Source organism: Rhea pennata, chromosome 3 (genome assembly GCF_028389875.1).
Source record: "Rhea pennata isolate bPtePen1 chromosome 3, bPtePen1.pri, whole genome shotgun sequence".
NCBI lineage: Eukaryota > Metazoa > Chordata > Aves > Rheiformes > Rheidae > Rhea > Rhea pennata.
In genome coordinates, this window is record NC_084665.1 from 61,524,519 (window position 1) to 61,549,138 (window position 24,620).

The following is a 24,620-nucleotide window of genomic DNA, read 5'->3' on the forward strand; positions in this document are numbered from 1 at the left end:
CAGTGCAGATTAAATACCACATTTGCAGATAATTCACCTTAAGTATAACATACCTGCTAGCTGCATCTGTGGCTGGGTTCACAGCTAGATGGGATTAGTGGATTAAGGACATAGCTTGAGCCCTAACAATTTTAGATGAAGGCTCTATTCTGGATTAATGGGACACCAGGGAAGCACAAGAGCTTAAGTTTCTCATGAGAAGCAAATATTTTATGCCACATGATCCTTTGGCCCTAGAACTAATGTCTGTACATGGTTTAGGAGACACTTTTAGAAAAAATGAAATCTAAAAGCCTAACTGGTGATCATTTAGTTTGGCAAAACACTGATGACCAGCTGTGCCCCCAGCACGGTGACTCTGGTGCTTACAGTGCCTGTTATTCTTACCTTGGGTGAAGGTTAAATATTGCTTTCTTCCAGCATAAGACAATAATTTTCTCTTCTGTTAAAAAGTGATCAAATACATTTATTTAGCAGATCATCCACCTTTAATGCATTTTGTGCCATATGTAATACATTTTTAAAAAGACACAATCTCCCAATCAAAATACATACAACTCAAACTATTAGTTTTAAAAGCTATACATGTATACATACAGTTAGTTACAAAAAGGAGAGAGTTGCCTGAAGAGCTCCAGTTATAGCAACAGAACATAGAACCATTTACTGAGTAAGATTATAGTGTAGCGTCATTGATCTGAACCCCTTTAAGCCAGTCTATTAAAGTCAATATGGGCTTTGTCACACTACACATATTCCATTATTGGAAGTCTTGTCTTTTCAAACTGAATTCCACATACACTCTTCTTTGTGAATACAAAGTATTCCAAAATATTTACATTCTGAAGTTTAAGCACAGTGTAAACAGAATAAGGTTCTATTACGTTTTCTAAGTGGAATAGTGGCATCCAATATTTTTACCCACATCTTGGTTATGGTTATGGAGAGAAAAAAAAAGCCGTGTAGTGCTGTACATTCTCTGTACTGCTGAGAGTTGTGAATTGTACTGTTAAAGTCCAGCAGCTTGAGGCTGAACTTCCAAAAGTGCTTTTTCAGAGTTACTGTCTTCCTGGACTGGACTGCTCTATGGTGGGAACAGCTGAGGTGGCCTCAGGAACCAGCAGGACCACAGCCACCACTGACGTCGGCACTGAGCTCACCCAGAACTGCAAGGTGCATCCAACCTGTTTGTTGGCTTTTATAGCCACAATTTTAAGGCCTGGAATACTAGACACAGCTCGCATATGTGACAGTAAGAGACCTGTTAGGATTTCACTACTGATTTTCCAGTCATCATCATCAGTAAAAGCTTTATTTGACAAATGATCAGCTAGGGGACTGCAGTCTAACCACAACCTATGCTTGTCTTCAGAAAGAGTTGGAGGTGGGAAGAGAGACCACAATTAAACTGAAACTAGGCTGCCCTGAACTATGTCACAAATTATTTAAGACTTTTTTTAAAATGGCTGAAAACTGCCATTTTTCTTTCTAAAGAATACTTATTTCTCATCAGTACTATTAGGGTGTCCATATCATCTAGCAAAAAGAGACATAATGATAAAACTTAGGTAAGACAAAAGTGCTGTTTTTTCTCTTTACTTACACAAGTAAGTACACTTGGGCCTCAAGAAACCAAAATGCATGGGATCTTCTGCATTTCCCATGGGACCTTACGAAACCTCCATTTTCTCCTGCTTTCTTTTCTCCCTGAGCTTCACACTCTAAACATCAGCTTTCTTGTCAGGACCTGCTGCTGTCTTATTCCATTTGTGCATTTTCAATGCTATTCTTTAAATCAGTCTAAGAGCTTCTAAATGAGTAACATGAGCCAGGGAATGATATGTACCATCTTCTCAGTATGTCCTAACAGCGAAGCTGAACATTAACAGCAAGGCCTGTGCTCTGTATCTTCCACATGACAGTGCACAGAACTGCCCTGGGTCTGACCAGATGCTAACTGTCTCAAAAAAAGCAATCTCAAAATTTTGTAGGATTAAAGCAGAAACTTATTAGAGTGTGAAAGTATTTTTTTTTTTTTTAATATTTACAAACAGGTTAAAACAACTACAGTTGCTTACATAAGACATCCGATCAGAACCCAGCAGAGCTGTTACCTCCTTGAAAACAGATGTTGCATTTGCTAACAAGAGGCAAATTACAAAAACTCCTGTAACTAGGCCATCGATTCAAATGCTATCTTCAGTCACTTGGATAAATTCCCTGAGGCTTCTGTCAGACTCCTTAGCATGGGCAGAAACCTATGCTTTAGAACAGCCACATGAAGCCCCCTGACACAACAGATAATCATCTCAGTTAGATGCTTCTAATTCTCTCTGTAAGACTTTAGTCACAGATGTAGATTCACCTTAATGAAAACAACTACCTTCACAGGAACCTTTCTTGGCTAAAAGAGATGCTTAGCCTCCCAGCAGTGCTGCTCCAAAGGGATACTTGTAGACTACCAAGTGAAGCTTCTGTTCCACTAAATTCCTACCCTCTCCCTGCCAAATTGCTGGAGAAATTAAACATGTTCTGTCAATAAATCAGGGTCACTCAAAGCCAACATTGTCTTTTTTACCAAGTCTGCACTTATTTTGAATGCATTTCAGAAATAAGATATGGAGTTCTCCAAGTTGGAGGTGTACCGAAAATTATTTTAGCAGTAGATACTATTCACAGAGCATTGCAGTTCTGCAGACCTCTTAACAAGTGTCAAGGAAGAACTTTTCTGCATTACAACACACAGATGAAATAAGCAAGGAATGGTGGAAAAAACTCAATTTCCAAGTTCTCTGGCTAAAACTTCCTGAATGAACTTCAAGGTATGTTGGTACAGGAAAGCATCTCTCTTCTTTGGCTTACAGATATTTAGATGATTGACATCGACTGGAATAAGGTCTCCAACACCCAAATCTGTGAAAAGGAAAGAAGAGTAAACTAACAAAGTTCAGTAAGACAATCTAGACTGAGAGGCATATTTAGCATTAGCAATTTCTCACTCATCTCCTGTCTTCTGTTCAGCTGTTTTATCTTACATCAGGTAATTTTTTTAATGTGCTAAGCTGTTACTAATAAACTCTGCTAATAACTCAGAGCTACATATTGTTGCAGAACTCACCTTGGTAAGCTATTAGGCCTAGAGTTCTACTGTCTTAATTGGGAATTCACAAATGTACATGTCTCCATACAGATTCCCTTTGAATAGTCCGAACTTCATTGACAGGCACCTGAGAACAAAGTCCTGACTGTATCAGGAGGTATCAACTGTATCAAGTGTTGAACAGGGACATGGTTTAATCCAAGGTATCTGCATTCAAAAATCATCTAAATGAATATATGGTTTTCATACCACTATTAATTGTTCATATTCCTTGTAAAATACTTTGATGTGGAGATGTAGAGGACTAGTGTAGTCCCTAAATATGCAACAAATCACTAAATCACTAATCCTGCTAAATAGAAAAAAAAAATCCACAGTATATTTGCAGAATATAGTGTTCTACTTTCAGTTATCAATTTTGGGGCATGCTATAGCATTTACACTTTCCTGGCAGCAATTGCTACTACTGAACATTCCAGTTTAGGTTATGCTGTGACTGCCACATTCCAATTATTATGCATTCACTCAGCCTCCTGAGAAATCACGTATTTTGCTTGGAACTTTGTATCTTTAGCCACATAAAATGACACTAGAGCAGGATGAAGGCTTGCATGTGTGCAAGCAAGTGTATAAGAAAGAGAGAGCGCACTGCTTGTCTGCCTGACATTTGAGCAAAATACGTATGGTGTCACTGAACTGTAGCAAACCATATTGAGAGCACTCGCACACTGCATTACCTATCACCTATCATCTAGAAGAGGAGAACCATGATACAAAGTTGTACGTGCATGATGCTTATTTGTGTGCTGTTTTACCCAGTCTTTTTTCCCGTGTGTTGCTAAACCAGCAAAAATTAGTATCTAGGTTTTCAGTCCTCACCAATAAAATTGCATCAGCAACATTTTCACAAAATTTTGCATCTTGAGAGACTGAAAAATACTGCTAAATATTCACACAAGGAAAACAGGAATGTATAGTCAGCCTTTTTCAGAGCAGCCAGCTTTGCATTTAAGCCAGAAGATTTAGCTGGCAGAAAGTCTGATCTAAAGCCCAATGAAGCAATGCTTCTGCTTGAGGCTTTACAAGTACCTTAGGCAATGCAGAAGAAAGTCTTGTTCAAGGTAAAATCTGAGAGTATCAGACTTTAAAAAATTCTAAGCTGAACACCAATAAACAAAACAAAAGAACAAACTGGCTGTTTTTCTCTTCTCCTACTAAAAGGTAAAAAAATCATGAGAACTCTTCTGGAGCTGAATTCTATTTTAAAATGCATTGCTTGAATTTAAGTATTTTGACTACTTGATATATGAAAAATAAAGGATTCTTAACACTGAAAAGTAGTTTTCTGATCCATTATTTTTACTAAGCAGCTTACTAATTTTTCTTTCTTCTTTTTAAAAGGAGGAAATAGCTGGCACTTGTGGGAGCTTCTGAAACACTCAGCATACCTATACACAGATGGAGGACAGTTACTTATAATTACAAACAAAAGGACTACAACACAACATTAGATCTGGGCCTACCCTGTTCTTTTCAATAAGTAAATAATATTAGCATTTGGAAAAATCAAAACAAACAATTGCTGTACTAAGATATACACATAGCTCCCTCTGATCTCAGCAGGAAGATCATAGTCTAAACTCGGTCAAAAATTCAAACAAAAGAAGAAAAACAGGTGTATTTTTCTAGGTCTTTCTACTATAGTATTCATAATCCTTCCCCCCTCCATCAATGTCTACATTAATATTTGCAAAATTAAATAAAAATAAATGGCTATTTGACATACCTGCTGATTCCAGAGGTACAACGTGCAGTTTTATCATGCTGCCTATGTGTGTTGGTAATGTTTCTGCAAAACTTAGCACTGGAAATTTCTTTTCTTTGGCAAAAGATAGAAAGTCATCGTTCAGCTCTTTAAGGGCTGGAGAATCTGAGAGAAAGTAACATAATTTTTGCAGCATTATCTTAAAATACAGATTTCAGAATTTGTCTGAAAGACTGTGTTCCCAAAGAAACGTTTTGGAATAATTAAAACCCCAGTAAGAGGAATAATATTTTGTTTGTAGTTCCCTTCTTCAGGCACATAAGCAACACTTCAGTGTTTCTTTCTTTTTGTATAGCATGGTATTTAATTACAACATACAGTTTGTGAATTTCAGCACACAGTGAGTTATTACACTGGCCTAAACTACTCTTCTATAAACTAGGTCTCACTCCTTTTTCTTCCTCTGCAGTCAAGTACAACATTTATTCTGTCAATTCAACATACAACTGTAAATATAAAAAGGAGGGCTGTTGTTTTTAGTCAAGTATTTTCTGAGAGCATGATTAAAAAAACAGGAAAAGAATAAATAGATTCCTGCTGTTAAATGGTGACAAAGTGAGCATACCCTTGCTGAGTTCTTTAACCTCTGCAGATGGAAAGAGAAGATATCTGGCATTTATAGAATATTCAGCCAGCTGGGAACCATGGTGAGGTACGCTATAAAATATGATTCCTCTGGTGTTGTTTACAATTTTATCCATTTCTGGATTCTTGGAAGCATCCACAAGCATCTTTTTGACAAGAAGACCTGGCAGCAGAAAATGAATTAATGCAAGGATTTAAATCATTGTGAAAATAATCATCATCATGCTGTACTATCCGTGAAGCAACTAAACCATATTCTTGCTTTGGTCAATTAGTCTTTGGTTTGTCAAATATGTAATCTTAAGTCAGAAAAAACCTCAGACCTGAGGAGCAATTAAAATCAAATGTCAATGAATGGTGCAAATCCAATTCTCCAAACTTACTCTGTTTGCCTTAAGTACTTCTAATGACACTCACTATACATCTGATCATGAAGAAAATTTAGCTCCTGAATTCCCAATTAGGTGAATTTCAACTCATCAATTTTGTGTTTTTTATTAACATAGTACAAACAAAAATCACCAGTAAAAATCCTTTCAAAATGTATGCACTATTGAAATAATGCATTAAGAAAGTAGAAATATATTTTGCATTTTTAGATCTCTGTAAATTTTTGAGATAAGCTATGTTGAATAATTGCATTTCAGACTGAATTTGATTAACAGCTTACTCTAACATACAACAGCAGATAAATATGTTATATCAAACAGGCAATTTGCTTACCACCCATGCTATGTGAGACCCATACCAGAGGCCTTTCTCCAATGCCAGCAGCTCTGAGCTTGTCAAGTAGCTCATTGCTCCTATAAGCAATAGACTTTCTGTAACACAACAAACACAAGCGTGATGAATAATGACAGGTGAAACGACAGTGTTAAAACAGAATGAATCTTCAGTGCTGAATGTTTATGAAAGGGAATTAGGTATGTGTACCTGCTGACTATGCTTAATTACCATTAGCACATTGAAAATCGAAGATCTTAAAACCTTTGCAAGGTTGAGTTCACAAGGACAACAGGAACTGAGCTAAATTCAGTTTTTCAGTCTTGCTAGAAAGTAATCTTTTAATTTGATTCACCAGTCATTCCCTTTAGCATTATTTCTGCACATCCCTTTATGGGTTTTTGAATAACCTCATTTACATATCATTAAAAAAAACTATCTTTTTATTTTGGAACGTGTCATCAATGCATAATAAACTCTGTACCCTGAAACAAGAATATACCGAAAGTCTGACAAACATGTGCTTTGCTAAACAATGCTCAAATTGTGCAGCAATGCACAAGGAAATGAGTAACTCAGTGCATGATCAACCAATACATTCAAAAATAAGGTATTTTTTTCTCTTCTGTCATATTTTCCAAACAATAATCTTCAAATCCTTTATACGAGAATAATATAAAATCTTAATAGTTTTCATTTTATAAATGAAGCGACTGAGGTCCAGAAAGGATAGGCTACATGTTAAAGGTTGAAAACGGATCTGTGGTAGAACCAAACATAAAAGTAATGACAGTTCCCAGTCTAAGCCTGAAAGCTTGACATCGTTAATCCTTGCAATGTAACAAGAATTAAACACAGGAGATCCCTAGATAATGTAACAATTCGTAAAATTAAATGATCAACAGAAACAGAATATTGGGTAACTATTGTGAAAAAGTCTAATTTGCTTTATTACTACTGGTTCCTCAAGCATACCATGATTGTACCCAAAGTTTTTCTAAATTTGACTTTTGTATGCAGCAAGAAAAGTAAGTTGACTGTTTCACACCAGGTGACCCCAAGGAATAGCTTTACGGATCTCCCTCCTTCTGCCCCTCCAAGATTGCACTTCATTTGTTACCTGTGAGCCTCAACAGGACATTTTGCTTTCCAGTCACTCAGACGGGTGTCATACTCCACAGATATAATTCTAAGGGCAGGACAGTCTGATGCCAACCATGTCTAAATTAATTAAAAAGACAGCATAATTAAATTCGATCCACAGCCATTTGTTCTCAGCCATCACACAAAAGACTAGTAATCTACTGTTAAGCTTGATACTGCTTTTATTTGGAAAATAATTCCACCTTATATTTTACAGATTGTTAAAATGAGCTATGTAAGAAATGATGCCTTTTCCAAAAGTGTGTTCCCAGTGCGTCTTTTAAGGCAAGAAGTGCTTTCTTGAAAATGATTCCCCCCCCCCGTAAATCTTTTCCTCTACTGTTAGCATATTATACTTCCGACAATTTATAGAGAAATAAACTGCTAAATTCTGATTTTAAGAACAATTATTATTGGTAATGCCTTAAAATCTGATTTTAAATACTGCAGACTGGCAATAAGAGAATATACTTTTTGAGCTTATAATTGAAGTACTTAAGCAAGCATTTTACCAGCAATGAAGTAAAACTGTTATTATGAGAACAAGTCAAGGAAGATTTCTGCTCTTCAGTTAACCCTCAAAATACATCTTACACGTAGACTATTATTCTTGTATTACATGCCAGCAAACTCTTTAGCCTGTTCCCTAGCCACAAAGTAGGCAAAACCTGGAAATGGATTAGTCGTGCATTCCTGGCTCCCTCTCCTGGGTGATATGAGAATTACTAAGATTACCAATGGGGACCTATCAGTATTTTTTACATATATTATGTATTTTTACAAAGGTACTTTGCTGGTTATACAAATGCAACTTGATTAAAGCAGTAAGTACTTATTTATCAGGAATGTTTGTGCAGAAATCTGCAAAAACTCAGGTACTCAGACACCTATGTATGAAAATATACTTAACTTTTATAAAATATAAGAGAAAGAGCAGACATTGCTTCCTCTTTTAGTAGTAGTAGAATGCTATGAAAGCATTAAATTTAGGAGGAATGTTACTTTGCAGGAACAGCTTGCTCAAAATTTCAACTTGCTAACAAAAGTGTACCAGAAACTCAGAAAGTGATACTTGTGTAATCAGAGGTGTTTAGATCCCAAATAGGCAAATTCCAAACAAGTTAATTCCAGAACCTCTGGACAGCTCTCCTTAATGGGAAAACAGTAGTCCTGTGTGAAAATGTTATTGCCTTCTTACTTTTGGCCAGCATTGGCTATAATCCTCTTCTCCTTCTGAAGCCTTTGGAGCCAAAGGCCGGTCTATATCTTGTTGCCGCCAGGTTTTAAATGCTGCTCCCAGAAGACCATGAATAAAAAGTATGTCCGCTTTGATGGGCTGTCTGATACAGAAAGGAAATTTTATGAGATGGATGGTATGTATTCTTTTAGCAAATTACAATTTACACAGAACTTTCACCCTAAGGGATGCCAAAATGCTAGTTTTAACACTAGATACGATTCCTGATCTTATGCAGGACAAGATATTGCAAACAGGACACTCGTATCAATATGAGAACCAAAGATCCATCCAGCATAGAGGCAGAAAAAAAGGACATGGGTACTTAAGTACTAGTCGTAGGGCAACCACACACGCACCCTGACTTTTTGGCAGTAACTCTGCTGCATTTTGAGACATAATAGTAATCGAAAAGACACCTTTTTAACTTATAAGATGTTTTGGAAACTAGATCAACCATCCCACATCTGCAACATTCAAAGGAAGGAGAACTACTATTTTCATGAGACATTAACTATCCCAAAACATTGAAAAGTATATTGATTTGTCCAGAAGTTCCCAACACTACTAAGGTAAGAAACATTGAAGAAAGACTCCATAGATAATGAGAAACGATTCTAGATCCTGTCACTGAACCTGACTCCTGCAGTGATAACTTCTTTTTTTAGTCATTCAAGTTAATATTTGGCTGATTTTGTATGAAATGTGCCTCTACAGAAGAAGGTGGTCCTGTTGCTGTATTAATACAAGGTAGGAGATGCTGGCATTAACCAGATGATAACAGGAATTATTGTAGGAATAATTACTGAATATATTTCAAAGATAATTCAGTGAGAAAATTTTACTGCCATGCAGAAGAAATGAAGTTAGATGGGTCACAGAGAACAATCTGTATGTTTTCAATATGAAGGTTTGTCAAAATTTTGCAACAGAAGTTGCAAACAGGAGGCGCACAGGTACAGTGCTGTTTCAAATGCAGCACAACCAACTTTAGGTGAAACCCTGTATTGGAAGGGTTTGTATTAGAAGTACTGGAAGTACCAACCTCATATGTTGTATTCTTCTATAATGAAAAAGACCACTCTCTCTCCACCTGCTATTAATACAGCCTGATACTACAAGCTATATCATCAAATTAAACTTTTGCTTTAATCTGACTAACACCAGTAAGCCAGGGAATATAGCTGCTACTAAATGACGTATCACACTGGAAACTGCTTCATTCCCAGATATACAATCACAGTTAAAAGAAGCTGACAGAATTTTATGGGATTTCTTAACCATAAATTAACTGCAGCTTAGGCCAAATGTGCTGCTCCCAACAGAATGATTACAAGGCACGGTATCCTACGAAAGCCAGTGCAAAGGCTACATGGTTGCAACGTATGCAAAGTAGTAATTCATTTCACAGTTTGTATTTGGATTTTTACATACAATACAGGAATACTTCTTTCAGGGCTATGGACTGCTCTGAGCATTTCTGTTGTTCTCACATTTGAGAATACAAACCTCATCCCTTCAACCCATCAAAGATTAGGGAAAGCAGGTGACATGAGTACACCAGCATCTGGACTTCACTGTCATGAAGTTTTCTTGTAAGCGAACAGCATAGCCAGTAGCACAAAGTATGGTGCGATCTTTCTGCTTTACCTGCTACGATACTGCGGATGCAAAACATAAACACCATCTGGATACTTTTCTTGCACTGTGTCCCTGTCCAGGTTAGCCAAAGCTCTGGATGCATGAGAAGACTGAATGACATGTGGAGATTTCATTACTTCAGCGAGTATAGAAACCCAACCTACATTGCAAAAATAAAGTGGCTATAATTAGGAATATCATCCAAACAAGAGAATTCAGAAACACCATCCTTCAAATTGGTATTTGTGAAAATAAATGTTAGAACATAAAATGGTGACATCAAAACAGATTCACTTCTCTTTACCCAAAAAAAAACAATGGCAGATGAGAGGAATCTCCAAAATTGAACATGAAAAATCCAAAATGGTGAGGAGGCAATGCATTTTTCTATTATCCAGCTTATGATCTGAAGGAGGATTCCTTCTCAAAGGGAAGAGAAAGCATATCCATAAGCCACAGCAGTAGTCAGAGAGGGAAGAGACGTCTAGTTTGTTTCTGAAGGCAAGTCATTAAAAAGACAGAGGAGCAACGTCCTCATTCCAGTATGCAGGAGAGGAAGTGAGGCTTCTAACAGGAAATGCATACAAAAAATATAAAAGTAGGAGTAATGGCAGGTGTAAAAATTGATGCTTGTTTTAAGAGTACAAGCATCTCTAATTTTCTCCCATCACTGCGACTGTCTTGTTTTCCGAGGCTCCAACTAACTTGCAGAAGGACAGCAACATGGCTCCTGCCTGCCCCTGGGTTTCTCTGCTCTTCCCCTCTGCGCTCTCTCTTCCCATGTTGGTGCGCTCTTAGCACCATCGCAGGCCCTATCCAGCTCATTCTCCTGGCAAGGCGTCCTGAGATGCCCTGGTCATTGTGAGACCTTCTGCAGAAACTGTTCAACTAAGGAGAAGAAAGGAGCGGAAAATACATTTAAAATGCTTGAGAATTCCTCTCCTAGAGCATATCATGAGTGAACATATTAAAAAAAGAAAGGATTAAGAATGAACACCAGAATACTTTGAGCTTCCAATATTTTTAAAGCAGATATACATACTGCTTACATATTATCGTGTTTTGTATCAGATGTCTCCATCTCCTCCCATCAACCAGAATCTGAACCTCCCAAGCTGCTCAAGGTTTTTCACTAGCATTTTGGTTCACATAAGCCAAAAAAAAAAAAAGTACTTAAATGGAACAGAAAAATAAGCAAACTCAAAGCAGAAAAGATTTAAAAGTCTGGAAAAAAATTTAAAATCAAAAAAAGTCAGGAAGTTATTATTGTGTGTGTTATTTCTTCAAAATTCTGCATAATCCTTGTTGCTGCTAGCTACAGCAATCCATAAATCACAAGTATGTTAGAATCAATTTCATAAATAGAACCTGAAATGGCTGAAGAGAGATCTTCAAGTTGAAGCTGATTTGAAAAAGAGAAATAATTTATTTATTGAGCACTGTTCCAAAATCTTTTTCAGATTTATTGGCATTTGAAAATAGGTGTTCTTCTGTCCAACCAAACTTTTCCTTTCTACTAGATTTGGTAGTTAAGTCCTCATCACAAGAGGAGTCATTTCATAGTACTTTGCAACTAGTATAATGAGCAAGTTGCTAATTCAAGATACCTCACTCTGCAGAGCTATGAAAAGAATGGACTGATGTGGTTTTTGTTTAAACATAAGTATCTTTGATAACTGGCAAAAGTAACTTTTTTTTAAGAATAATTAATTCAAATTACACTTCTAAAGTGGAATGTATGTTAACCAATGTCCAACTTCTTAAGAATACTACTAAAAATTTATTGTCAGTTCTGCAAATACAAAAGCTAATTTTAGCATGATTAGAACTAGTAAGGTCTATGTGTTTTTCTCTCTCAAATGAATCAAGAGGAAGGGCCAAAAACTGTGTTGAGAATCCTTCTGCCTCCAGACACCACATCACAGCCACTACATGGTGTATCACTCTTTCCTTCTCTTCCTGTGCCAGCAGATTTTGCAAAAGAACCTCAGAGGCTCCTTCTTTTGCACATCTTCCAGTAACAGAAGGGTACTGTACTCATCAACTCTTGATCAGCAGCATCCAGCTGCTCATCAACTCTTGATCAGCTCTGCCCCAAAGAGCTGCTGACTCTTCTTTTATGATCTCTTCCTTCACATGTGTGGTTTTAGCAGTCATAAGAAAGAAAGAATGGTCCTATAACTCAGAACAAAGGCTTTTGCTGTCTAGTAGTCTTTCTCCAAGAGTGAGCAGTAAGGAAATGTGGGGAACAATTAAAGAACAACGGGGAAGTACATAGCGCTGTTTCCCCCCTCCACCCTCTCAGCTTCCTGCAATCAGTTTGGGATTTTCTGAGAAAGAGATGGCATCTGTGTATACAGCTTTATAGATTATTCTTTGAATTAATATGTCTAATCACAACATTTTTAAGACTTCAATATGCACAATACTCTGTAGCAAGTTTTACTTTAGTTATGCATTGTATTATATATACTTTTTTTGTTTTGTTTTGTTTTGTTTAATGTACAAGAACTTTGGTCTTGTATTATGAGAAACAGCAGATAGCCTCCTCCCCTTCTCCAGGCCAGTGATGATTTTATATTTTATATTTTCCTTTAGTTGTTTTTTCTAGGAAAAGTCTTAATCCAGTTTGTTTGAACCAGAGCCATTTCAAGCCTTTAGTCACCTTCACAGTCTTTCTCTGTACCTTTGTCATTTCTCCTTTGTGAAGTGTGAAGACTAAAAATGTTTACATTTTTAAACACTGCCATGGAGGTATACAATAGTACATTGGTATTTCCTATTTTGGCCTTTATTTGTTTCCTAATAAAATATTGGGAATTATTTGTTTATCATTAGAACTAGAAGGAATAATTTAACAGTGGTCTTTAAAGGATATGAAAAAAGGTGCACCAGAGGAAGGTTTAACACAAGTTCCTAGCTTAATATGAAACAAGAGAGGGTAGGAGAATATGCTTCAGTTTATTTTGAAAGGTAAGGACTGAAAGCAGCTTTGTTTCTTTATGAGATTAAAACACAGTCGATAAGAAAAATTCTAGTTTACAATGCAGCCAATCTGTGAGAAAAAGAAACTCAAAAAAACCTGTTCCAGTAACCTGAACTGGACATTAATCATGGCCAAATTTTCAACATCCATTAAAGACTTACAGTGCCTCTGAGGCACTGACATATATTGGCTAGACAGAAAGAAAAGTTTTTAAACCAACACTGTCTAAACTGTCTATATTTTTTGTGTTTAAAAAAAAATACACCTCTACCTCTTGCATTTTACAAAAGCACCAAATCCACTGAAAAGCTTTGAATAGAAATCTGGCACTCAGACTACTTTCACTTGCTTTCCTTTTACCTGCATGTACTATGGATGAATGAAGACGTTCATCCAAAGCCATATTTCCAATAATGCGAATTATGTTCCTTTGTATTTTTGCAGAATCTTTACGTAGCTGGTATATCCTCTGTAGTAGTTGCAGGCCTCCTTTTGCTTCAATTTTATCACAGTGTGAAGAAACCTAGCATTATATAGCAAATACAATGTAAGTTGATGTTCTGCAGAAGGTTCTTTGAGATGCTGTTAATACACAGAGTAGGGAACTTTAAAGAGCTAATATAATACAAAGCACTTACTACATAGAAATTCTTACTTCATCTAGAATTTGTCATGCCATACAATTGGAAAGGGAGTAAATATTTTAAGATGTTAAATGTATGACTCCTATGGATTGACAACCTAAAAAATATTGAATATCTTCACTTCACTCTCACCTATGTCTGTGGGAGGTGAGATTGCTCTCCACTTGGCATGATCAAACTTCAAGTAAAGTTCAAGAGTCTGAAGAGAATTGTCTGTATTTGTGAAAGCATGGAGCTACTTGTCTTCCTGTCCACCATCTAAAATTCAACTATAATGATCCTTTTCCTTGAAAAACAAGAGTATTTTTACTTTCCAAAGAGTATGCAATGATCTTAAAGGCAACAACAGAATCTAGTCCAAGCAGAATCTGGGCCAGCTGTAGTGTCAAAGACTGATTCTGGGCAAATGCTAGTGACTTGAACATTTCATCTACACTGCTTAAGGGTGTATTGTAGGTAGGCAGTTGCTAAAGTCCTCAAGTTTTTGGCTTTCAACATAGACAGATACTTCGCTTTCTGGCAACCTGGCCATAGAGTTAGATTAAGAGCCATAACAAGAGATCACTTGTAAGCTTTTTGGTCTGATGTACACAAATTCACACAAATCCATGCACACACTGCACTGAGAATTTCATGTCATCAGTATCTTGCTTACTGAAAAGCTGCAAAGCAGAAAAACTTAGCTTCTCCTCATTAAATCCACCTTTCACCATTTGACCATGCTAGTGGGAGGTGAGCCTGCACAGAGTAACTTGGTAAAGCCATCCTGACTCCAGTCACTCTCTCTCACTTGCCTCTGCCAGAGCTGCCCTAAACAAATTCTTAAAAAAACACAAGCAGATATGTTACAGGGGAACTTACACGGGCTAATTAGAAACAATACCTACAATAGCTAACATTAGATCCTATGGACACTTCTACCAGAAAAAATGAGTCTCGGTTGTCTCAACATTCTTATAAAAGGGGTGTGGGGTAGGAGAAAGGAAACAATAACTCCTTCCCAATATATGAGAGAACATTAGAATAGAATGTTTAAAAATGCAGCTTTTTAACTAGAGTTTGAAAGACAGATTACCTTAGAATGTTGCACTAATGCTTGCAAGCAGAAGAGTTCTACCGTCTCTGAAGGAATTTTACTCAACGTCTCACAATATGGAAGTCCATTTCCTCCAAAACACCATAAACCTCCCTGAAATGATAATCAACAAAATTACACATTTAACACTTTGGTTTAGAAACGCTTACTTTATGTAGCCATTTGGAACGTGGTGTAATGATCTGTAGAAGTTGCTATAGACAGTGCTCAGCAAATACATGCTTTTTAAATTGTGCAAATTATGTAACAGTACACCATAAAAATGTCTACCATTCTTAACTGAAAATACTAAACAGCTTTTTAGATCAGTAGTCTTTATAGTTCCTTAACTTCAAAATACACAAGAAAGGGTGTGTGTTGGGGAAATGTAGGATTTTCCTTTAGGTTAGTATGTGTTTTATTTTAAAGTTATGCCTAAGCTCCATTCTCTTTTATATTTACTCCTGAAGCACAGGAAGTTCAGCCTGACCGTGAGGGGGAATTTCTTCCCTGTGAGAGTGACAGAGCACTGGCACAGGTTGCCCAGAGAGGTTGTGGAGTCTCCTTCTCTGGAGATATTCAAGGTCCACCTGGATGCAACCCTGTCTAACATGCTCTAGGTGACCCAGCTTGAGCAGGAGGGTTGGACTAGATGATCTCCAGAGGCCCCTTCCCACCTTACCGATTCTATGATTTCCATGTGATACCTACAGAGCTTACATTTTCAGAGGTGCAAACAACTTGTCACTTAGTTTGTTAGTAAGACTTAACAAGGTTTTAATCATCTGAGTAGTAAAAAAACCAAACAGCAGTAGGATAAAATGTGACAAATCATGGTTCTGGGTAAAATGTTGAAATACGAGGTTTATGGGAAGGCTTGTAAGTAGAGATATTATTGCTCACTGTATCAGCTAATACAGCTGGGAAGATAAAAAAATAGATTTTAAGCACATAAAAATAGATTTTAAGCACATAGACTGTACACAGAAGTGATTTTACTTAAGCTGTAAGGTTCCAAAGTCTCTGTATTTCTCTCACTCTTAGAATGCTCATAAATAGATTTGTATCTTTGTATATATAGGAAATAGATTTTTATCTTTGAGTGCTGCAGGAAAAAAAGAACCCAAATACTTCTATTCTGCAGGTGGGAACTCACCCTTTTTGCAGCAAGAGTCTGACTACTTTCACGTAATGCGAGAGATGTGAAGTACTGGACACATGGATCAAGATCAGTCTGAGGTAAAGATACTAATAACAAACGAAGTTCATCTTCTATGGGATAATCCTGTGACAAGCGAGCACAAATATCTCTTAATTCAGTCCACAGTACGAAGCAAAACACAATATGAAAGAAAAGGAAAATCTGAAGCAATGGAAGCAGCTACATTAATAAAGTTGTAAAATAGAAAGCCTGGACTTCAGTGCTCTGCAACTTAACTTTAATAGTATCTCCTGTAAAGAATTTGGGTATGTAAAATTCTAAAATCAGCCAGTAGAATGACGAAAAATATACTTTAAACTTCCTGCTTTGATAGCCTTATTCCAACAAGTATAGAAGGGCAAAAGAAAGGTCGCTCTTGGAACATGAAGCTTAGAAGTTCAGCCTCAGCTACATGATAATTTTAGTGCAGCAGCACTAAAATGAATGTATAAATTACCAGTCAAATATACAGACAATTCCTTTAGATTTTTATCTTCAAAGTATTCATATAGATTTTCATTTAAAAATCCAAGGTAGGTGACAGGAAAACAGATTCAACAAAGTCATGTTATTTGCCCGCAAACATAGAGCTTGCAGCCGTTGTAATCCTTGCTGCAGTCAGATAGAGATGTATCTGATGTGCAGAGCAACAGTTGCTGCTAGGATGATTTGCTTCAACTTCCTAAGCTGCAGATTGGGAAGTCTTAGCTTCAAATATCCAGCAATCATACTGCTGTAATAGTAAAATATATACATAACCATACACTAGTATAACCTGAGTACCTCTAGGCTGACAGGTAGAAAATAATGTTACAAAGACAAGAAATCAAAAAGTTGTAACTACCAATAAAAGCTGGATTTCAAAGTTTTGCTGGCCAAAATGTACATGTATTCTACGACAAAAAGACTTCTTCCAGTATTTATTCTATTAGCATTATGAAAGTCATATATTACATTTTGAGCACCAATATTAAAGAAACTGATACGATGAAAGGACTGCTCACACTGTCATGTGTAGATACTTACTAATTAATACAAAAACAAAGTCAAATCTATCCAACAGATACTTATTCTCACCCAAATGCCTGCGATAAAAAGATAGATGGTCTTACAGCATGCCTAGACATTGAGAAAACCAGGCTGGTAGATTTTACTTTAAGTAGAAAGGATGGGGAGACACATATCCCATCTTCAGAATATCTGCAGGCATTTGGGAATTTAAGACATAGTACTTAACATCTAGATCAGCTTCAAATATTTGATCATCTGATTAATTCCTAGTCACTGCATCAAGCTATAATGCATTTCAGCAGCTAAAATCCCACTTAATGAAGTTTCCATTGGAATACTATTCAATTAAATCTACCAAGTACTGTTGTAAATGAAGTAAATTAAAATTTAGTTTATAGTAATAATAGTAAAGTTCATCTCCAAACCCTTTCTATGACTGCTAAAATCAAGAACAAGCAGATAAAGATGTAAAAAGTAGGACAGCAGAACCTGTGGTACTATGTTACAAACTCTGAAAGACAGTGTGTCTACATGAGTGATTCAGTGCATTGGAGCTTTTCCAAGCAGCTAATTTGCCTTGATTCTACACCTGGGAGTCCTATGGTATACTCAAATTTTCTTCTCTATGTTTACAATCAAGATTAAAGCTTTGTGACAGCTTTTATCTATGACACCAAACTAGTAGGATGGCTGCAACGTCTTCCAGCAGTGTTCTCTACTTGTGGGATTCTGTCAGTAATGACAAGATAAACTAGAATGACTGTACGTAAGTATGCTCTCCATTGCCTGTTAGGTACAGATAGGAAATGTGTAATTCAGAATAGCAAGGGGCACAAACATCAATGTTGGTAATCATGTAATGTGGACACTATTGTTCTAATCTTGGACAACAGTGGCTCAAATCTCAGTTCTTACTTGTCTGCAATATCTGCAAATCTGTATTCACCAGTGCAGATGCACCCCACGGCTGTATTGCTATAATATAGTTTCATATTTTGGTCTTTATTTTACAACTCATTAATCGCTTTAGAAGAACTCCACTTTAGTATGGTTACTAACAATGAAGGTACTAAACAAACAAGCAACAATCGGCTAATACCTATTTTTCATTTACTTACATCCTTTATTTTTGGCAGCGGTGGTGGAGGCAGGAAAAATCGAAGGTCGATATCTTTAGACCGAGCCAAACCTATAGCAGTCCTTTGATCACAGGCTTGAGCAACTGTCCTGTACTGATAATCTGCAGCACAAGAACTTCAGAGTCAGAGTTAAAACTAACCATTTCAATTAGTGTTAAATGTAGTTACTGATCTTCTTCATAAATGTAATTGAATACAGAAAAATCTCTCCAAAATTAGCTCTGAATTTGTAGTTACAAATTTCAAAAGGGAAAAATAGTAGTTGTTAGACTAGCACTACACTGAAATGAAATATACCTGCAGGGCACTAATTGTTCATCACAGACCAGTTTGATAAAGGGCCTCAGATATCAGATGAAAACATATGAAAGCAAACATTCAGTATTGCCACTGTGAAAGGAAAACAAGGACTGCAAAGCCAAGCTTAACCCCCTGAACTTGAGTCGAAAGACATCTGAAAAATGTTTTTCTACATACTGTATTAAAAAAACCATGAGCGTTAAATCTAAATGTTGCCAAGATTTGCATAGACACTTAACTTCAAATGCTATAAAAAGCTACGTTTCAATAATATTACTGAAGTCATAAAACCCTGTAACCTTAGAAAAGGCAGGAATACATCACAGCACAGTTTTAATTAGCTCTTCCTTATTGAACATACAGGATAGACCTTCAGTCACCCAACTGAAGGGAAGTCAGGCTTAAATAGTGACTGCTGCTCCTTTCCAAACAGTCCCTACTTTTTAGCTGGACAAATTGAAAGGCACAAAATAAAAATCAAGTGGGAAATGAAAAGAACAGAAAATAAAATATTAAACTTTTCTAAAAAAAAAAATGTTTCTAGCCTTGTAACTGTTACATAATTCCTAAACAAAACCATCAAGCCATTTAAAACACACTTTTCACCAACATTCACAGATTGGGCATCTTCCTTGGTGCAGATCATAGCTGCAAACTGAAGTCAGTGAAGCTGTACTTTGGACAAGCAAAATATTTATGATAACATTTATGCTGAACAGTTCGCTCCTAGCTATCAAAAGCTAGAACATACTTTCAGCTTTAATCTTCCTAGGACTCGGTTTTGGAAAATCAGGATTAAAAAAAAAAAAAAAAAAAAAGCAGCCAATTTCCCTTATGAGGTTGTTAGCAAAATAATTAAAGTTTGTGAAGCGCACAAATACAACAGCAATGAGCACTACAGTGAACAGAACACAGAGAAAAGGAGAAAACAAAGAGCAACTTGATTCCTGAGTACTGCTCATCCTACGCACTGAAATGAGACCTCTAAAGAAAGGATCTTGAGATCATCTGCTTACAGGTTGTGTTCACATGAACACAAGGAGGCTACACTAAATTAGTACACACAACTTCAGTTTTGTTATATCCTGGCTTTCAAATGTTTTCAAACATGTTTTTTGATGTAAACTGGTTGGGGTGATTTATAGAGAAATAGAGTTTTAAAGAGGAAATCTGAAACAACATATATTGAAACAATATAATTCCCATAATGTGGAATTACACTGGAAGAACTCCTCAACCAACTGGACTACCAGAATAATCAGGGTCAAGATTCAAGCGTCATCTGGTTTATTGACTAGTAATGCAGTGGGGAGAGGAGGCACATACATGCACATACACACAGACACACACGCCTTTACCTAGGGTTTCATCAATATTGGCTACTAGAGGAACAAGGAGACACAAGAACCTTAAGTTTGATACCAGGCTTTAGAGGGCTGTTTACATGATAGGAAGGTGGATAACAAGGGGAAAAGGATATTTATTGAAAATTTATAGTATGTAATGTAATATGTAGCAATAATATAATGTAAAATATCAAATATTAAGCCAAAGTAAATTAAAAAAAATTATTTGGATTATTTCTGTGGGAGGTTTTTTATTAACTGAACCATAGCCATAATCCCATTCCTACAAAGCCTTCCCCAAATCATTGCCAGAACTGGTGATCCTGTTGGCAGACACAACAGTAAGGCCAAGGAACTAATGAATATGAAGTGCTCCCCTACACTGAGGCAATATCATTCTAACTGGCGGTTATGATTCGCTGGTGGAAAGATAGACAGAGGTGGGCAAACACTGCAGACACACACACTGTATCAGGGTATTACGAGCATATAATTGCTTGAGATGCAATTAAAAGGAGATTTTAGACCAAATATCAGAGTGTATTTACACTCCTTGCAGTTATTAGCATTTTTTCCACATTAGCAGCAGATTTGCAGCAACTGAGATCTCGTTGCATTTGAGATGAATTAGGATACACCAGGATACATTACCATGCCAGTGACTGTTCTTTGCAAGGTCTTGGACAGCCTGCAGTCGAACCTCTTTGTCTTCTGACTGGCTTCTCTTTAAAAGGAGCCATAAGGCACATTCATGATCTTCTCCATCAAATGTGCTGAAGTGTTCTTTACCAGAAAAGAAATAAAACTCAAGTTAAAATTAAGGTGCATCCTGCTGCTCTGCTCAGCCCTGGTGAGGCCTCATCTGAAATACTACGTCCAGTTCTGGGCTCCCCAGGACAAGAGAGACATGAAACTACTGCAGAAAGTCCAGCGTAGGGCTACAAAGATGGTTAGATGACTGGAGCATCTGTGAGGAAAGGCTGTGAGAGTTGGGCCTGTTTAGCTTGGAGAAGAGAAGACTGAGGGTGGATCTTAGCAATGTCTACAAATACCTGAAGGGAGGGTGTCAAGAGGATAGGTCCAGACTCTTTTCTGTGGTGCCCAGCAACAGGACAAGAGGCAATAGGCACAAACTGAACCACAGGAAGTTCAGCCTGACTGTGAGGGGAAATTTCTTCACTGTGAGAGTGACAGAGCACTGGCACAGGTTGCCCAGAGAGGCTGTGGAGTCTCCTTCTCTGGAGATATTCAAGATCCGCTTGGATGCAACCCTGTCTAATATGCTCTAGGTGACCCAGCTTGAGCAGGAGGGTTGGACTAGATGATCTCCAGAGGTCTCTTCCAACCTTAACCATTCTGTGATTCTGTGTGATTCTGCATTTTAACATTATTACAGCAATATTAGCTGTTAATAGTCATTTGGACTGTAGTATTTTAAATTAGTTGAGTAAGAACAAGAATAAGCAATGAAATAGAACAAACAATGAAAAAATGACATTAGAAAAATGATGATTCTTAAATTAATAGAAGTTTTTGATTCATTTCAGTGGCACCAAGTCGATATCCCATATATTGAGAGGGTTTTTATTTGCATTACGCATGTATACTAGCTGGCACTTACCAATCAGAATTGCCAGGTTTCAGCAAGAGCTAGAAACAATTAGCAGCTTTGAGGCTCAGACATTGAATTTCATAGCTCTTCTATGAAGGTACATAGTGTTATAACCATTTAACTGATAGTTAAGGGAGAACAGGTAGTAACTTGCCTCAATTACATCAAGGAACACAGTCTCTTAATATGAATTCAAATTCTTATTTTAAATTAGTCTAAGAAACAGTGACACATAAAAAGATCATGCTGCTTTCGGTTAATATGTGCAATCTGATGAAAGCACAACATACTTTCTCAAATGACTCTTAATATTTCATCCCCCTAAACAACTTCGGTATGAAATTTTACTTTGGTATCAAATTTTAACTTCATATCTAAATCTTCAAACCTCTTCTGAAAGGAAACACAGATTCCCCTCAGACACTCATACTTAAGCATCACATTTACTGATTTTAAGGACAGTGTTTAATACACAGAAAATATGTTAATATTCTTTATTAGTACAGAAGATTCCACTAAACACTACCATTACTACTAGTAATATTTCTACCACTGTTTCAAACAAAAAGGAAGGTATTAAGTTTGTAAGAAACAATTTTACTTCCTAAAAGATTATTATTTTACTATTCAAAATATTAACCACAGGTAAATCCATTCTTTTAATACCTACCGTTAAAAGGTCTCCGGAGAATTTTAGCTTCTGTTTCTAGAATCTTCCTCACCGCTCTATGGATTTGCCTTCTGGCTTGGTATGTGATGCCTGAAAGAGTATTTTTAGATAATTTAAAGTTCGAAGGAGAAGTTCTTACACTATTACATCTCAGAATGCCTTAAACAACAAAAGGCCACCATCTTAAAATAAATTCTGCAAAGGCAGTCAAGAGTATTTTTTTGTTTTCCTAACAGAGCTCAGGAAATATATCTTTCTTGATGTAAGAGCTACTTTTAGAAAAATCAAAATATTTGTGCAAATTTAGGAGAGGTCTTAGATGTGGGTTTGCAGACTAACCTATATGCTTTCTGACACTTTTCATGAGACTAGGGGTTTCTCACCAGCAGTATTACCCCTCCATACTCTATACTTTATAAAACTCTATAGTTTTTCTCTATTCTTCCCCCATACACTGCATGGTATATATTGCTTGGACGGAGACAATCTGTTCAAGTTGCCTATGTAACAGCACTGCTATGACTATGCAAATGGTAAAAGGTTTTGGTATTCCTTGAGAAGACAAGGACTACATACATTTGTAAAAGAATAATAAATATAGTTATATAGAGAGAATTATAGTTTAAAGACAAGATACTGTGGTTTTTTCCCTTCTTAGGAAGTATTTTCACAAACGATAATGTCAGATAATAGCAGACCACCCTAAACAATTGTTCATATCATGGTCTATGTATTAAGAAACAGTAAGTCTCGTAAGTTGGTAATACTCCTTAAAGAAAAATGCTTCCTTTAAAGATGCATAGTATTGATTTGGGTCTTTACACAACATTTCATCTGTTACATGTAAGAAATTGAAAGCTAAATTAACATACAAGATGTCATAATAATCTAACTTCAGTGGGTTTCTAAAGAGTATTAGACATGCACTGTCAGATAAATTTGGGTGCAAGGCTAATGAAATAAAAAGTTTGTTATGCTTCTTGATCCATACAGGTTTGCTGAGACTAGTGACAGATGAAGCAACTCCATAAACAAATGTTCTATCTAGTCATGTTGCCAAGTAAGAATGATAAAATGGGACTGTATGTAAGGATTCATGAAACGAGTAGTTTACTCAATAATCAATTACATCACATCTGATATTATTTTAAAGTTAAATATAATACAAATCAGTATCACCTTTACCGTTTGCTTTCGAAAGACAGAAAGTTGAAAGTATACTACACGTACCTTATGCTACTCAAGTATAATAGCTGCATTTCAAAAAAAGGACAAAAGTTTCACACCACTCCATGCCAGGCAAGGCACAAAAGCTGAAGAAACGTAACTTGTAAGTATTGTATTGAAGTAGAGGAGCAATATTCTGGTGAAGATGTTATGGCAGACAGATATGAAGTCCTCCTGTAAGGCTTCCAGTGACACTTACAGCATTAAAAGGTAGAGGACTGTGTAGTGGCACACCACCGGGAGAAATGTGTAAGGGCAGAATTGCAGCATGACTGGATGACAAGATCCCACGCTGCACTAAGGCCCAAGAATTTGATTACAGAGAATGCTGTAAGTCTGTCAACTCTCAAGGCTGTCGGATTACCTGAGCTTCCAAACAAGCCTGCAGTTGAAAGGCACAGGGGGGATTAAAGTGCCCAGCATAACAGAAAGGGAGCCATACACTAGTGGAAGAACATTCTGCTATGTCTGTAAAACTAATATGTTTGCTGTTGATATTATCTGGTTCTTTTTTATCATCCCAATATATTTGAAAAGCCGTTTTCTTAAGCTTTTACTTTTTGCATCAAGAAAAGATTATACATCTTACCTTGATAATCACTTGGATCCAAAGAAGTTGTACGTACATATATATAAGATTTAAGTTTTTCTTGATGTATAGCTTGAGTATCAAGTTTCAGTAACTTCTTTAAGGACAAAACTTCATATGTAATGAATACAAAACCTCTTTAAATAAAAGAAAAATGTGTATGAATATCATTAAAACATAAGATGACAAATATATGTTAACAATTATTTTGGTATAAATCAGTTTTTGCTTGTACATACCTAATTTTATATATAATAGCCTACAGATTCTTTCAATTTAGCACAGTAAAGGAAAGAATTTAAAATAGTTAAAATAGCTACAAGAAAAGTAATAGCTACAAGAAAATATGCTTCAAAAAGTACGTTCTATCATGTCTAATGGTCTCTTAATGTCATCATATCTTTGGAAAGTTACATGACTTAAAATTTTAATTGTATATGTATACTTCTTAGTTGCAACTTACCCTAATATAAGCGATCCAGCTACATTTGCAATTTTTCCTTAAAGAAAAAAAAGCCCATGAAAAAAAGTTGTGTGCATCACCTTAGTATAAACATAGTTAGCAT

General features: G+C 36.4%; 1 protein-coding gene across 3 annotated transcripts in view; it reads right to left on the reverse strand.

Moving 5' to 3' along the window:
• Window positions 1-477: 477 nt before the first annotated feature.
• SERAC1 (serine active site containing 1) overlaps window positions 478-24,620 on the reverse strand; it is a 29,433-nt gene continuing 5,290 nt past the window's right edge. For 2 of the 3 annotated variants that reach the window (XM_062572427.1, XM_062572426.1), the window contains 15 exons: window positions 24,518-24,554; window positions 24,055-24,191; window positions 22,239-22,328; window positions 20,608-20,739; window positions 18,290-18,411; window positions 16,116-16,244; window positions 14,960-15,073; window positions 13,601-13,763; window positions 10,264-10,414; window positions 8,575-8,716; window positions 7,354-7,454; window positions 6,234-6,331; window positions 5,491-5,673; window positions 4,887-5,030; window positions 478-2,913 (listed from right to left, as the gene is read on the reverse strand). In XM_062572427.1, coding sequence (XP_062428411.1) covers window positions 2,777-2,913; window positions 4,887-5,030; window positions 5,491-5,673; window positions 6,234-6,331; window positions 7,354-7,454; window positions 8,575-8,716; window positions 10,264-10,414; window positions 13,601-13,763; window positions 14,960-15,073; window positions 16,116-16,244; window positions 18,290-18,411; window positions 20,608-20,739; window positions 22,239-22,328; window positions 24,055-24,191; window positions 24,518-24,554 — 1,880 coding nt within the window. In that variant the 3' untranslated portion in view covers window positions 478-2,776. Of the gene's footprint in view, window positions 2,914-3,280; window positions 3,308-4,886; window positions 5,031-5,490; window positions 5,674-6,233; window positions 6,332-7,353; window positions 7,455-8,574; window positions 8,717-10,263; window positions 10,415-13,600; window positions 13,764-14,959; window positions 15,074-16,115; window positions 16,245-18,289; window positions 18,412-20,607; window positions 20,740-22,238; window positions 22,329-24,054; window positions 24,192-24,517; window positions 24,555-24,620 lie in introns of those variants that run through there. The other variant, XM_062572428.1, reaches the window with a different exon arrangement.